The sequence below is a fragment of the Labeo rohita genome, chromosome 23, assembly GCF_022985175.1.
Source record: "Labeo rohita strain BAU-BD-2019 chromosome 23, IGBB_LRoh.1.0, whole genome shotgun sequence".
NCBI lineage: Eukaryota > Metazoa > Chordata > Actinopteri > Cypriniformes > Cyprinidae > Labeo > Labeo rohita.
This window is the reverse complement of record NC_066891.1, coordinates 17,354,914-17,368,235: the sequence shown is the minus strand read 5'-3', so window position 1 is coordinate 17,368,235 and position 13,322 is coordinate 17,354,914. Positions and strand designations below refer to the sequence as shown.

General features: G+C 35.0%; 1 protein-coding gene across 4 annotated transcripts in view; it reads right to left on the bottom strand.

The window, feature by feature from the left end:
- Window positions 1-13,322, bottom strand: part of phc2a (polyhomeotic homolog 2a (Drosophila)) — a 50,439-nt gene that overhangs the window by 20,801 nt on the left and 16,316 nt on the right. For 2 of the 4 annotated variants that reach the window (XM_051096515.1, XM_051096516.1), the window contains exons 2-7: window positions 9,066-9,300; window positions 6,026-6,169; window positions 3,620-3,697; window positions 3,286-3,447; window positions 744-896; window positions 357-657 (exon numbers count right to left, since the gene is read on the bottom strand). In XM_051096515.1, the coding sequence (XP_050952472.1) occupies window positions 357-657; window positions 744-896; window positions 3,286-3,447; window positions 3,620-3,697; window positions 6,026-6,169; window positions 9,066-9,236 (1,009 nt within the window). In that variant the 5' untranslated portion in view covers window positions 9,237-9,300. Of the gene's footprint in view, window positions 1-356; window positions 658-743; window positions 897-3,285; window positions 3,448-3,619; window positions 3,698-6,025; window positions 6,170-8,625; window positions 8,791-9,065; window positions 9,301-13,322 lie in introns of those variants that run through there. The other 2 variants (XM_051096517.1, XM_051096518.1) reach the window with 2 other exon arrangements.

The window sequence follows — 13,322 nt, the reverse complement described above, 5'->3', positions numbered from 1 at the left end:
ACCGGTATGTAGGGGAAATAGTGTCATTGCACCAAAAAGGCTGTGCATCTGTCTCAGTGATAAAGGATATCCTTTCACAGAAGCTTGGCTTTGGGGGGCGCAAACAAATAGAGAATCCCACCAGCCACAAATACGCACATAGCAGGTGTGTTATCGTGAAACACTGCCGCCCAGTGTGCTCCTTAAGATCGCTGCCACAGCAACCCGACACCCGTTTAATGCTCAAGGCCAGATGTCCCTCGCACTTGAGCTTTTCTTGTTGCTTTCACTTCTCCATTAGTAAGACAATTGAGAAGCTACACTTTCACTGGATCCTCCTCTCGCTGCACGCGTGTTAAGACGGCAACCGGACTTACCTGTGCTGATGAGAGGATGGCCCGCCACTGAGGTCACACTGGGACACACGTTAAGCTCCCTTGTTGTGAGGTCACTGGTTTTGTCATTTTTTCCCACAGTGTCTGAGGACGTTTCTGCAGGGCTGCTCTTTGCAGCAGCTCCCTGAGAGTTTGGCTCAGCTCCAGGACTCTTGAGCCGGGCCACTGCTTGGCTAGTCGCTGATGCCCCGGGGGACTGTTTCAAACTCAGGCTTTGTAACTGAGACTGGGAGAGTGAGGATGTCAGCGCCCCCTGCTGGCCACGAACTGCCAAGTTTTGCACCTAAACAGAAAAAGACAGAAATGTCTTTGGTGGGGCATCCAAAAAACAGCATACTTTGTTATAGATGTAAGTCAAGCTAGGGTTACCTGTGCGCTGGTGGGCGGCGTGTTGATTGACAGCGCAGAGGCCTCCGGCTGAACTGCGGTGACGGAGGCAGCTGGGGTGAAGATAAGCTGAGGGGACAAAGGAACGGCTCGTCCTAGGCTTCTCGCTACTTGCACAAGATTGGTTTGCTGTGCCTGGAAATCACACCAAAAATGGCTGCTTTATACTAATGTATGAGTCACATTTATATAACAAATAGCAGGCTATCAGGTTTGACATCAGAGAGAGCACTTGAGCCATTTCAGCTGTTACAGTGCTGAAAGAACTGCATTTCAAATTCTGGCAGATCTCAAACAGCTCATTTACTGCTAATCAGTTCCTAGCCAAAACCTGTATTTGAGAAATAGAGTTGATGTGCCAGCGAAAACATTTTCGTCAGCATCCTTAATGGGTTTTTCGAAAGATCTGCAGCTGTGCCACGTTTACTATTTAAGGCCAAATGAAAAAGATGTTGTAAGATGGCAAGTATGAATACTACACACACACACAGACAATTCAGGAGACGAAGTAAAAGCAGGACACTGTATAATAAAGTCAGATACCAATTGCTTTTTTCCATTTTCAAGAAAATTACTATTTATTCATGAGCAAATCTTGGAGGAGACTGTCTAGTAACAGTGCATTTGACTCGGCATATCTGTATAACCCACACTACAGTGAACGCAGCCATTAGGGGACCAAAATGATGCATTTATATATAAGATTTGAAATGGGATCACTCCACAATTCAACACAGGGTGTATGGGTACTATGGCTATACTTCGGTGCCAAATTTACCACCAGAGGTTAGCTAAATATGACTAAATCTCCTTTTGGGCACATATTTTATTATTCTTATTTCATATATTAAGTAAAATATAAACTTTTTTTTTTTTAAGAGGAAGCTCATGATTGAATGAATGTAGGCTGATTTTCAAATAATTTTACTACTTTTGATTTGAGCGGATGCTGCCATTTTACTAACATGAAAACCGGGATTATTTTTATTATTAATAAATATAAAAGTGTCTTTTCTTTTTTCCCCATTTCTCTAATGAAAATATTTGAATCAAAACAAGTCTTTTGGAAATATTGTAATTTCTTATATTACCATATTTAAGAAATATTTAAATATTTGTAGTTTCTTAAATTAAATCTTAATAAAATAAAATAAAATTAATTAAAAAAAATAATCGGTGTTCATTATAATAAGAATTACACTGCCGATCAGATTGTTATATTTTTTTAATGAATTATCTTATGCTCATTAAGGCTGCATTTACTTGTACTTATACAGAAAAAAAACAGTAATATTGTAAAATATATTATTGCAGTTTAAAATACTGGTTTTCTGTTTTAATATATTTTAAAATAAAATTTATTCTTGTGGTGCAAAGCTGAATTTTCAGCATCATTTCTCCAGTCTTCTGTGTCACATGATCTTTCAGAAATCATTGTAATATGTTGATTTATTAATTTTATTGTCAATGTTGGAAACGGGTCGTGCTGTGTAATAAAATAAAATAAAATAAAATAATGGGTTATGTTTAATCTGTGGTCATTATAATAAGAATTACACTGTCGTTCAAAAGTTTGGGATCGGTAAGATTTTTAATGTTTTTTTTAAAAGAAGTCTCTTATGCTCATCACGGCTGTATGTACTTGATCAAAAATACAGAAAAAAACAGTAATATTGTGAAATATTATTACAGTTTAAAATACTGGTTTTCTTTTTAAAAATATTTTAAAATATAATTTATTCCTGTGATACAAACCTGAATTTTCAGCATCATTACTCCAGTCTTTGGTGTCACATGATCCTTCAGAAATCATTCTAATATTCTGATTTATTACTTTTATTATCAGTGTTGGAAACTGTTGTGCTGCTTAATATTTTTTGAAACCTGTAATTATTTTTTCAGGATTCTTTGATGAATAAAAAGTTACAAGAACAGCATTTATTCAAAATAGAAATCTTTTCTAACAATATAACCCTTTGCTATCACTTTTTATCAATTTAACACATCCTTGGTAAATAAAAGTATTAATTTCTTTCAAAAACAAAAAGAATAAACATTTAGTGACCATAGATTTTCAAACAGTAGTTGATATTGTTGCAAAAGATTTGTATTTAAAATAAATGCTGTTTTTTAACGTTTCATTTATTGAAGAATTCTGAAAAAAATATCACAGGTTCCAACAAAATATTAAGCAGCACAACTGTTTTCAACATTGGTAATAATCAGCATATTATAATGATTTCTGAAGGATCATGTAAAACTGAAAACTGGAGTATTACGATGCTGAAAGTTCATCTTTGCATCACAGGATTAAATTACATTTTAAAATATATTCACATTGAAATAATACTTCACAATATTACTGATTTTTCTGTTTTTTAAATGCAGCCTGAATGAGCATAAGAAATCTTACTGATCCCAAACTTTTGAATGGCAGAGTATGTAAAAAAAAACAAAAGAAGTGTATGTCTTTATTTAGAAATCACATTTGTACATGTGGTTGCGTGTGTGTTAGAGGATTTACCATTTGCGCTCGTAAATACATCTGTGCTTGGCTGGCGGTGAGTGTGGGTGTGGAGGAGTTTCCCAGAAGCACGGCCTGTTGGGCAATGCAGACTGGAACAGAGCTCCCGCTCTGGGCGCGACTGATCAAATGAGCTGCCGCTGGAGATGTGGCAAGGTTTATCTGTTTCAACAAGGAAAAATCTTAACAACATATGCTTCTTATTTTCTGAAAGCTGTGTAGTCGAAACAATAAATCATAATCTTAACCAAAACATTACAAATTATCACAATAAGCACTGTAGCACTGGAGACTTGTTGAGTAAGATGTCAGTGTCAGGTTTAATAATACTTACAGTGGTTTGGGAGGCCACAGTCTGCTGGGATGTAGTGCCATTCTGACTACAGCTTTGTCTTCCTGCCACTATACTAGCCTATAGGGAATGAATGAATGCCAGAGAGAAAGAGAGAGAGATGGTAAAAGAAGGAAAGACACAGAGACGGGTCACAAGTCAAACCCAGCACTCATTAATCAATAACAACAGCACAGAGCAAGAGAGAAGGGAAGAGAGAGAGAGGCAGGAAATGGATCCCTCATTCCCACAGCAGCCTGCCACTCAACACTACAACCACACAATACGTTCAGCTTGCCAAAAGAGATTTCCGTTTTGCGAAATATTTTTAATCTCCAAAAAGAGTCATTATTAGTTAATTGCTTCCAAACAAATGATAAGTTTAAACTGTAAATAAAACAATGGTTATTTGAGTATGTTTTACCAGAAAATACTTTAACATTTTTATGTTTAATTGTTAATTGTTCATTTTTATGTTTTTAATGTTTTACTTGCCATTTCTTTGTTATTATTTGTAAAATTTACTAGCAATTTCTGAGTCAAAATTGTCTTACCACCATATTGTTTAGTGTAGGTATTAAGTCATTTTTAATATTCAGCAGTACATTTTCATGTGTCCATCAAATTTACATAAACTGTTTTAAATACAAAATTAACACAGAAGTGAATTTTAAATCTTTTCTCTAGTTTTGGTTTGAGTGAATATTACTATTTTAACCATGTGCACTTCTAACTAACTAACATGAACATCTGCAATTTATTAAGAAACATTAAAGGTGTTTCGTTGTTTTTCCATTTCTCTAATCAAAATGTTTTAAACAAAACATGCTTGCTTTGAAATATTGTTCAGATTGGTAATCATTTTTATACTCCAGTGTTCTCAATCTTATGGAAGCCTGTTTCTGCCAATAAAAAATAAAATTATTTTATTGTGACTTTTTATCTCACAATTCTTTTTTTCTCAGAATTGCGTGACTCGCAATACTACTTTCACTTTTTTTCACTTTCACTGAATTTTTTTCTCAGAATCGTGAGATATAAACTTGCAATTGTAAGTTAAAGTCAGAATTGTGAGATATAAACTCACAAGTCTGACTTTTTTTCTCATAAATGTGAGTTTGTATCTTGCAGTTCAGAATTTTTTTCTCAGAATTGTGAGACATAAATTCGTAATTCTGAGTTATAAAGTCAGAATTACTTGACAAACTTGCAATTGCAAGTTATAAAGTCAGACTTTTACTCAGAATTGTAAGAGGAAAACTCATAATTCTGACTTTTTTTCTCGCAAATGTGAGTTTCAATGTGATCTCACAATTCAGAAATTTTTTTTGTGAGATATAAACTCGCAGTTGTGAGTTATAAAGTCAGAATTGCAAGATATAGTCACAATTCTGACTTTTTTCTCAGAATTGTAAGATAAAAACTCACAAATCTGATTTCTTTTTCTCGCAAATTCAAATTTGCATCTCGCAATTCTGAGAAAAGAAGTCAGAATTGAGTTTATATATGGCAATTCTGATTTCGTTTCTCACAATTGTGAGTTTATATCATGAAACTCTGAGAAAAAAAATAGAATTGCGAGTTTATATATCACAATTCTAAAAAAAATCAGAATTGCGAGTTTGTATCATGCAATTGAGAAAAAAAGTAAAGATTGTAAGATGTAAAAAAAAGTATTTTTTAGTTTAAAAATAGAAGCACAAACCTCAGTACTAGCAATGGGTTTGATGAGTTCTGAGATGTTTTTTTGTAATAACTGGTTTGTGTTCCTTTAAAGATTTAATAAAATGTGTATGATAGTATAAATATTGAAAAGCTGGTTAAAAATATAAAAATGAATTTAAATCAAATAGTAAGTCACTTGCTTAACAATGGCTTATTTCTACGCTATTACTTTAATTCACAGCAATAAGCCATTGAACAAATAATTATGCTTGACACGCTGGCCAAAAATATAAATCATATTGTTCCTTAGCTGTTAAATAATGCTTGTTCCTCTTGTTTTTCTCAAATATCCACAGGATGTGGCTTTGCCAGAGCAGATTTTTGTTAAATGTTACAAAACATGCCTCTGGGCATTGCAAAGGATCCCACATCAATACTTGTCACAAGAGATGAATGACCCTGTACATGAGTTACTGACTGCACAATTCATAAAGAGCCCTGAGTGATTTTCTTTAGATCTTATGTGCTTTTACTGTCACACAGTATTGTGTTTTAACCACTACCTCACTGTTTTCCCATACAGTAAAGCACTAAAGCATGCTTGTGCATGCACATTTTCCCTTTCATTAACATGTTGAGTGATCACTGAACAGACTATTTCTTTCATCTTTCCGAATGAAACACCTTGAGGCGAGACGAACAAGAAAAATCTTGTCCGAGCTGTCTCTTGACGTGTGCGCCCACCTGCTGCACTGCAGCCAGACTCAGGTGCTGTTGCTGTAGTGCTGCGGTCTGTAGCATGAGGTGTTGTTGTTGAGCTGCATACATCTGCTGTAGATACTGAGCTGCCGCCGTGCTGGGCTGCCTGTTCAAGGCCTGCTGGATGACCTGAGTAAGATGAGACGGGATGGGATTATTAAATGAACATGTGAATATTATTCTGCCCTCTAAGTCCTTTAGGGGATATATTATTCATGGTGTATTTCACACCGCAGAGGCGTAAAGAAAAACAATTCGTGTTGTATAATGTGTAACCAGCACATAATGTTCTATGCAGAAAGAAGGACCAGAGTGAACACAGAGGGTCGCTGGGTGCACTGATATGGCATGTGGGGTCACTGCCATCCATCACAGCAGCCTGACAGCATGACTACATTCCCTTTGCAGCTAAGGTAACATGATGTGTACACAGCGTCCTCAGGGCAATCACTGGACTGTCAACCACTGGATAGGCTATACACCTTTTTTAATTATGAAAATAATAACAGAACCACTGTTTTTATTTTTTTTTTCTCAGTTTGGGCTTTCACTTAAATTATTGACTTTTTTTTCATTTGGATAAAAGTATTTACTAAACAAATAAACGAAGGTTGGTGTAGCTGAGCGATAAAACAATAAGAGTTATTATTGTGATAGAATTTTCCTTAATAAAATGATAACCAGAGTTCGATAAATGTTCACTGCAGTGTTTATGCACCAAAAGAAGAACGAAACAGCACTACTCATATGAAGCCCACCACACAGACTGTTTATCCACTCGACTCAAAGTTTAAACAGCAAGTTTACTACAGATGCGTTTACTCGGTTATGGAAGGCCAAATGGTTCAAAAACATGTGAATTATAACATATCAAATAAATAAAATATGTGGATTTAACATGTATTGTGTGTGTTGTAAAATACAATATGCATTAAATATGCATGTTTTACGTGTTTTTGAGATATTAAAATTCACGTGTTTTTGAACCATTTGGCCTTCCATATTCCCTGATAAGCGTCGGGAATAACACGACCACTAAACAGCGCTGTGAGATCCAGTTTGAAGCGCTTGAATTCAGTGATGAACACAAATAACTCAGTGACTTAAACTAGTTTAAAGCTGGATGAAACAGCGCTGACAAACAGGAGAAATGCTGTGAGCAAAGATACAGTCCGAAGGCTTTTCAATCTACAAATCACCATAATTTACCATGGATTTATTGTAGTAACACTAACTGCGCCATAGTATTGTGATATATTCATATCAAATTTTATTATATTATTAATGCAGATGTACTAAATGAGTAATATAATTACAGTATTTTTTGTGATTAAGCTAGAGTGCTTGTGCATTTATACTAAATGTATATTAATAAATGAATGAATTGGAAAAGTGTAAAGAATTCAAGAATGTGACATGTTTGTCATGTTCTGACCATAAAAAGTAGTTTAAAACCACAAATAATGGTCTGGTTTCTACAGCTTTCACTATAAGTGCAAAAATCTAACTTTAAACTTGAAAGAAATAAAAATGTGTCATAATTATTAGTATGGACTTTTGGACTTTTTTTGGCCATACCACTCAGCAACAGATAATAGTTCTTACAATTTAATCAGTATTTTGTCTTGTTTTCCACTTGTATATGTGTTCTTATCTCATCTTTAATTAATTATATTATTTAAAAAATAATTATTTAATAATTATGGTAACACTGTTTAATAAGACTTCATATGTTAATATTATTTAACTACATTATTTAACAAGAACTAACAACTATACTTCTACAGCATTTATTAATCTTAGTTCATCTTCATTTTAACATTTATAAAAACACATCTAAAATCAAAAGATCTAAAATCAGAGTTAATACACCGTGAACTAACATGAACAATCATTTTTCTATTAACATTAATAAAGATTTTAAAAATGCTGTAAAATGGTTAATGTTAGCTAATGCAATTACTAATGTTAACAAGGAGAGTTTTATTGTTACCAAAGTGTTAAATTAAGTGTTTTATAATAGTAATATTTTAAACGAATGTTTTAAAATAAAGCTATTAATATGATATAATATATAACAATTTTAATTTCTGCAGTGTATTTAAAGAGAGGTTAATTTGAGGAAATATAGAAAGACAAACTAAAAACATAAATACATTATTGTGGTAACTCTTTAAGGTGTCATTTGTTAACAATAATGTATTAACTAACATAAACGTGCAATAAACAATACATTTATTACACTATTTATAAATCTTTGTTAATGTTAGTTCAAAATAGTCGTTCATTGTTTGTTCATGTTAGTTCACACTGCATTAAAACTAATGTTAACAAACACAACCTGTGATTTTAATAATGCATTAATAAATGCTGAAATTAACATTAACTAAAATGAATAAATGCTGTAGAATTATTGTTCATTCTTTGTTCACGTTAACTAATGTATTTAACTAATGTTAACTAATGAACCTTATTATAAAGTGTATTCATTATTGTTTCTTAAGTCAGATAGGAGAGATATCCTAAAACAAATAAATGGTCAAAACATTCACAGTATTTTTAAGAAAGAAGATTGTGTGGCTTACCGTCTCTTAGAGAATAACGTGTTTAACAATGTATGTATTGCCAAAAGAAAAACTGATTTTACCCTGTGAACGGCCAAATGTTGAGCTCTCTTGAGTAAATCCAGCTGGACCCTTACTGACCATGTGCTCAGTGTTACACATACTAGCATTCAAATTCAGCTGACATCAGAGATCCTGTTCTGTGCAGCCAATCACTGCTGGTCAGCTGTTGACTCTCTCTCATTCACTTCTGGACTATCATTCAGGATAGTTAAGGATCTATTTTATGGCAATATTTTTTTAAATACTGTGTTACTAAATAAACAACACTAAACACAAGTGACTAAAAAGAACACCACAATAATGATTAATTTTAGAAGTACTTGCTGCATATGGCCTGTAGATGGCGCCAGAAGATAATGCAATTTATGGGGACTTGCAGTCTGCTGATTTATTTCTACCTGAACGGTCTGTCTGTCTGTGATTCCTCCATAGACTGATATCTGAGGCACAGCCTGCTGTCTACTGGAGGGGTTTGTTGTAGTGTTGCTGCCGGTGGAGGCTGAGGTGGTGCTGGGGGTGGTAACACTGGCACTGGAGGCCACGTTGCCCTGCTCCTTCTCCTTCTCCATGGGGGGCCTCCGCCTGCCTGTGCCCGATCCACGGTTACTATCGATCCTTCACACTCCCCTCCAGCTGAAAAAGACAGAACAGCAACATGTCCATCACTGGAAGCTATTTTTACACCACTGACAGTGAGTAGTACATGTCATTGTGAAAAGATTCTGAGCTTGACAGCATCTTATATTTTGGGGTTGTAAAACATACACATACTGTGCACAGATCACTTCTGCTGGATGTAGTTCCACTGTGGTCTCTGTTCAGTCAGTGTTTGGGATGGACAACCATATTTGTGACCCTGGACCAAGTAGCATGGTTATATTTGTTCAAGTAGCCAAAAATACAGTGTATGGGTCAAAATGATCCATTTTTCTTTTATGCCAAAAATCATTAATATATTAAGTAAAGATCATGTTCCAGTATTTTGTAAATTTCCTACAGTAAATATATCAAAACTTAATTTTTGATTAGTAATATTCATTGCTAAGAACTTCACTTGGACAACTTTAAAGGCGATATATGATATACTTATTTCCCCCAGATTTTTAAATAGTTATATCTCGGCCAAATATTGTCCCATACATCAATGGAAAGCTTATTTATTCAGCTTTCAGATGATGTATAAATCTCAATTTCAAACTGGTTTTGTGGTGCAGGGTCACATTTAATAGCAGGTATGATCATAATTTGAGGATAGGATGGACGGGACGTCTCCACCAAGTCAATTTTGTTGCTTCTGCTCATAAAAGCACTTAAATATTATTTATGGAGTTACAATATTTTGTCATTTTAGGTTGTATTATGAATGTTTAAAGCAGATGTAATAAAAAAGTACCACATAACAATGTCCCCATCACTTTTTAAGACAAAATTACACCATAGGGTGTGATTCTCAAACTGTCCTGTTCATACAATTTATATCGGAGCCACTACTGTATGAACAAATAACTGGTGTGACTTCTCTTTTCGATTCTCACAATAACCTATCAACAATGCCTTAAGTAAGTATGATGGCGCTGCCGCGAGTTAAATTTATAAAAACTTAATTTACTACGTTCAGTGCATTTTATTAGCATTTGGACGACAACACTTATGGGAGCAGCCAAGGACAGCGACCTGATCTAATTCGGATGATACAATGTATTTTTCCGTCTATGTGAGTTAACCACACATGAAGCACTCAACACTAACCCAAAATGCATTTTATGACGTGACATGTAACTAGTTGTCTGGTGCGGTTGTGTTTACAGCACAGGTTTTACTGAAACTGCATTTGTGAATTTTAAAAAATGTAAAGATGTCAATTCGGTTATACAATGTGGTTGTCACTTTAGTTTCTCACCGAGTGTGTGTGGACGTAACTGTATTGAGGGGTTTAGACTTGTTCACACAAAGAACGATAGCTATATTAGCATTCCCCTGGTGAAAAAAACAGCATATGCTGGTAAGTATGTTTTGATGCTGGAATGCTGGTTAGGTAGGTTTTGATGCTGGTTTAAGCTGGTCCTTTGCTGGTTTAAGCTGGTCCTTTGCTGGTTTTTGCTGGTCATGTTGCTGGTCAAGGACCAGCATAAACCAGCAAAGGACCAGCTTAAACCAGCATCAAAACATACCTACCAGCATATGCTGGATTTTCCAGCAGGGTCACACCAGCTCAAGATAGCATTTTGTTTATCCTGTGTAGAGATGTAACGGTATGAAAATTTCTCATCACGATTATAGTGACCAAAATTATCAGTATTATCACGGTGTTGTTAAAATGTGCTTGAATTGTTCAAAAAGTACTGACACATAAATCGTTTCACCAAATTTTATATTTAAAACCAACAAACAACAAATGTTTGCATAAACACTAAAACATTACCAGTGATGTCCGGATTTTAAATGACAACATGGCTGACAACAGTTTATCTAATAACACAGTTTATCGAAATGTTCAAATAAAGCTTTGAAAAGGTTTCAGAAAATGGTAAAGATCACATAAACTGCACACAGACTGAATGTAAATGTAAGTCTTTGTAAATCCACTCTCTGACACTAGGTGGCGCTTATGGACAAGCGGAATTACAGCTGTTTCCCGTAACCTCCGTCACCGTGGACAAAGCAGCAATGAGATTAAGAACACTACTTTATTAGGTATTACATGGAGCGAAGATAAAAAAAAAAATGCCATTAAATATTTCTGAAGACAGTCAGAACATTCAGAGGTACATCCATTTAATTAGTTCATTCATATATTGATTTGGATAATTCCCTCAGCACCTTTTTAAAACCGTCCAGATTTCCGCCATGCTTTCACACAAAAAAAAAACTACTCTGCTTGCTGTGCGCACACGAGACTGTTATTTAAACTTTGCTTAATGCTGGATAGTATTCACTATTAGTTGTTCAAATAGCGATCGAATACGGTTTTAATGATAATTCAAATTTAAAACGGTAATACTGAGGGGAATATTATCATGATTTATCATCAAACCGTTCCATCCCTAATCCTGTGCAGCTTTAAATGCTGAGTTCTTTCATTCTGATTGGCTTTTAATGTTTTCATAAGGTTCAATGGTTCATAAGGTGAAAGCAAAAGTTTTGAAAGTGACTACAACAATATTGTTGTTCTGTGTCAATACATTACAGTATTCACCTCATTTTTCCATAAGAGTGGGTGCGGACATTTGTACATTTTATGGGTGTGGCATCCAGTCTCATAGATGTCCAGCTATTTTTTACTGTACAGCTATTTTTAACTGCAATTATCAAGTGACCCTGAATACCTTGATTAGCTGGTTTAGGTGTGTTTGAGTGTGGTTGGAGCTGAAATGTGCAAGATGGTAGCTCTCCAGGAGCAGGGTTTGAGGACCCTGCCCTACTGTCTGGTGGACTTAACGGACACGTGTACACGGCGGCCATTGTAAGTCCACAAGACAGAAAGTGCACATGAAGTGTACCATTTGGGACAGGGCCAGAGTGTTTTCACGACACACCATCTATTGGAAATATTGGCGGCACTGAACGTAAACAATGGCATGGAATCAAATGAAACTCATATTTTGCTGATTATTGGAGTTGAAAATGGTCAATTATTGTAATGTTTTGGGCTGTAATAATCAGTCGGACCGGGAAAACATTTGGAGTACTATAGACTGCCAAAAGTTATAACAAATCAAGGAGAAGAGTCCAAAAAACTGTCAACAAAAGGCGTTTGTGGTTGGCCAAACTGAAACAGGATTTTCAGGGCAAGAATTGTGACAAAATTCATGTTTGTTCTTATCATTTCTGGTCAGGTAGGTAAAATATTAGGCTAATATCTTAATTAATACTTCTTGTATGTATCTTTACCACCTATTTCATTTAGTTTGTCAAAATATCACGCCCATTCCTGCTTACTAAGTCCTTCTCTATATGATTTAGCAGCTTCCACACATTTTTTCTGTGGTTTAGACAGCATAAATGAGTAGAACAACGTATTAAGTAGTACATTAAGCGTGCTATTGTTAACATCAGAGTATGGCCAGTATGACCATGCACCCAGGTAACTGACCAAATCGTGATGTAAGTGCAAACCCTCTATGTTTGTGTTGTGAACTTTCCTTATTCTCACAGAATTTTAATTCTTAAAAACTTTATAGTTATCGTTATAGTACTTGATGTGAACAGGCCAGAAAACTACAAACCGTAATCCGCTGCTGAGTGAAACCTGTATGTGTTTGTGTACACATATTTACACATACGTTCAAGTTTATGCATTTGTTTTGTAAATGGAAATTAATTTTTTAAATCACAAATTATATCATTAGCACAATAGTTTCATTACAAATTTTAAAGGAATGTGTGATTTTACATTTCTGGTCATAATACTGAAAAAAAACATTAATTATTTTCACCCTGTGGCTGCTAACTTCTATTTTACATGCTACTTCCAAAGCTACGAACAGATTCATTCAAATGAATCTCCAAATAACCGAGCTCTCTGCTACCCTGAGGGGAAATCAGCATTGAACCAATCAGACTTTAACCTGTTTTCAGTAATCTTTGCTGTGTATTAAAATCCACTGAGTCCCATCTGACAGGATCACGATTTAATCCGTGCAGACAGGTCCTTT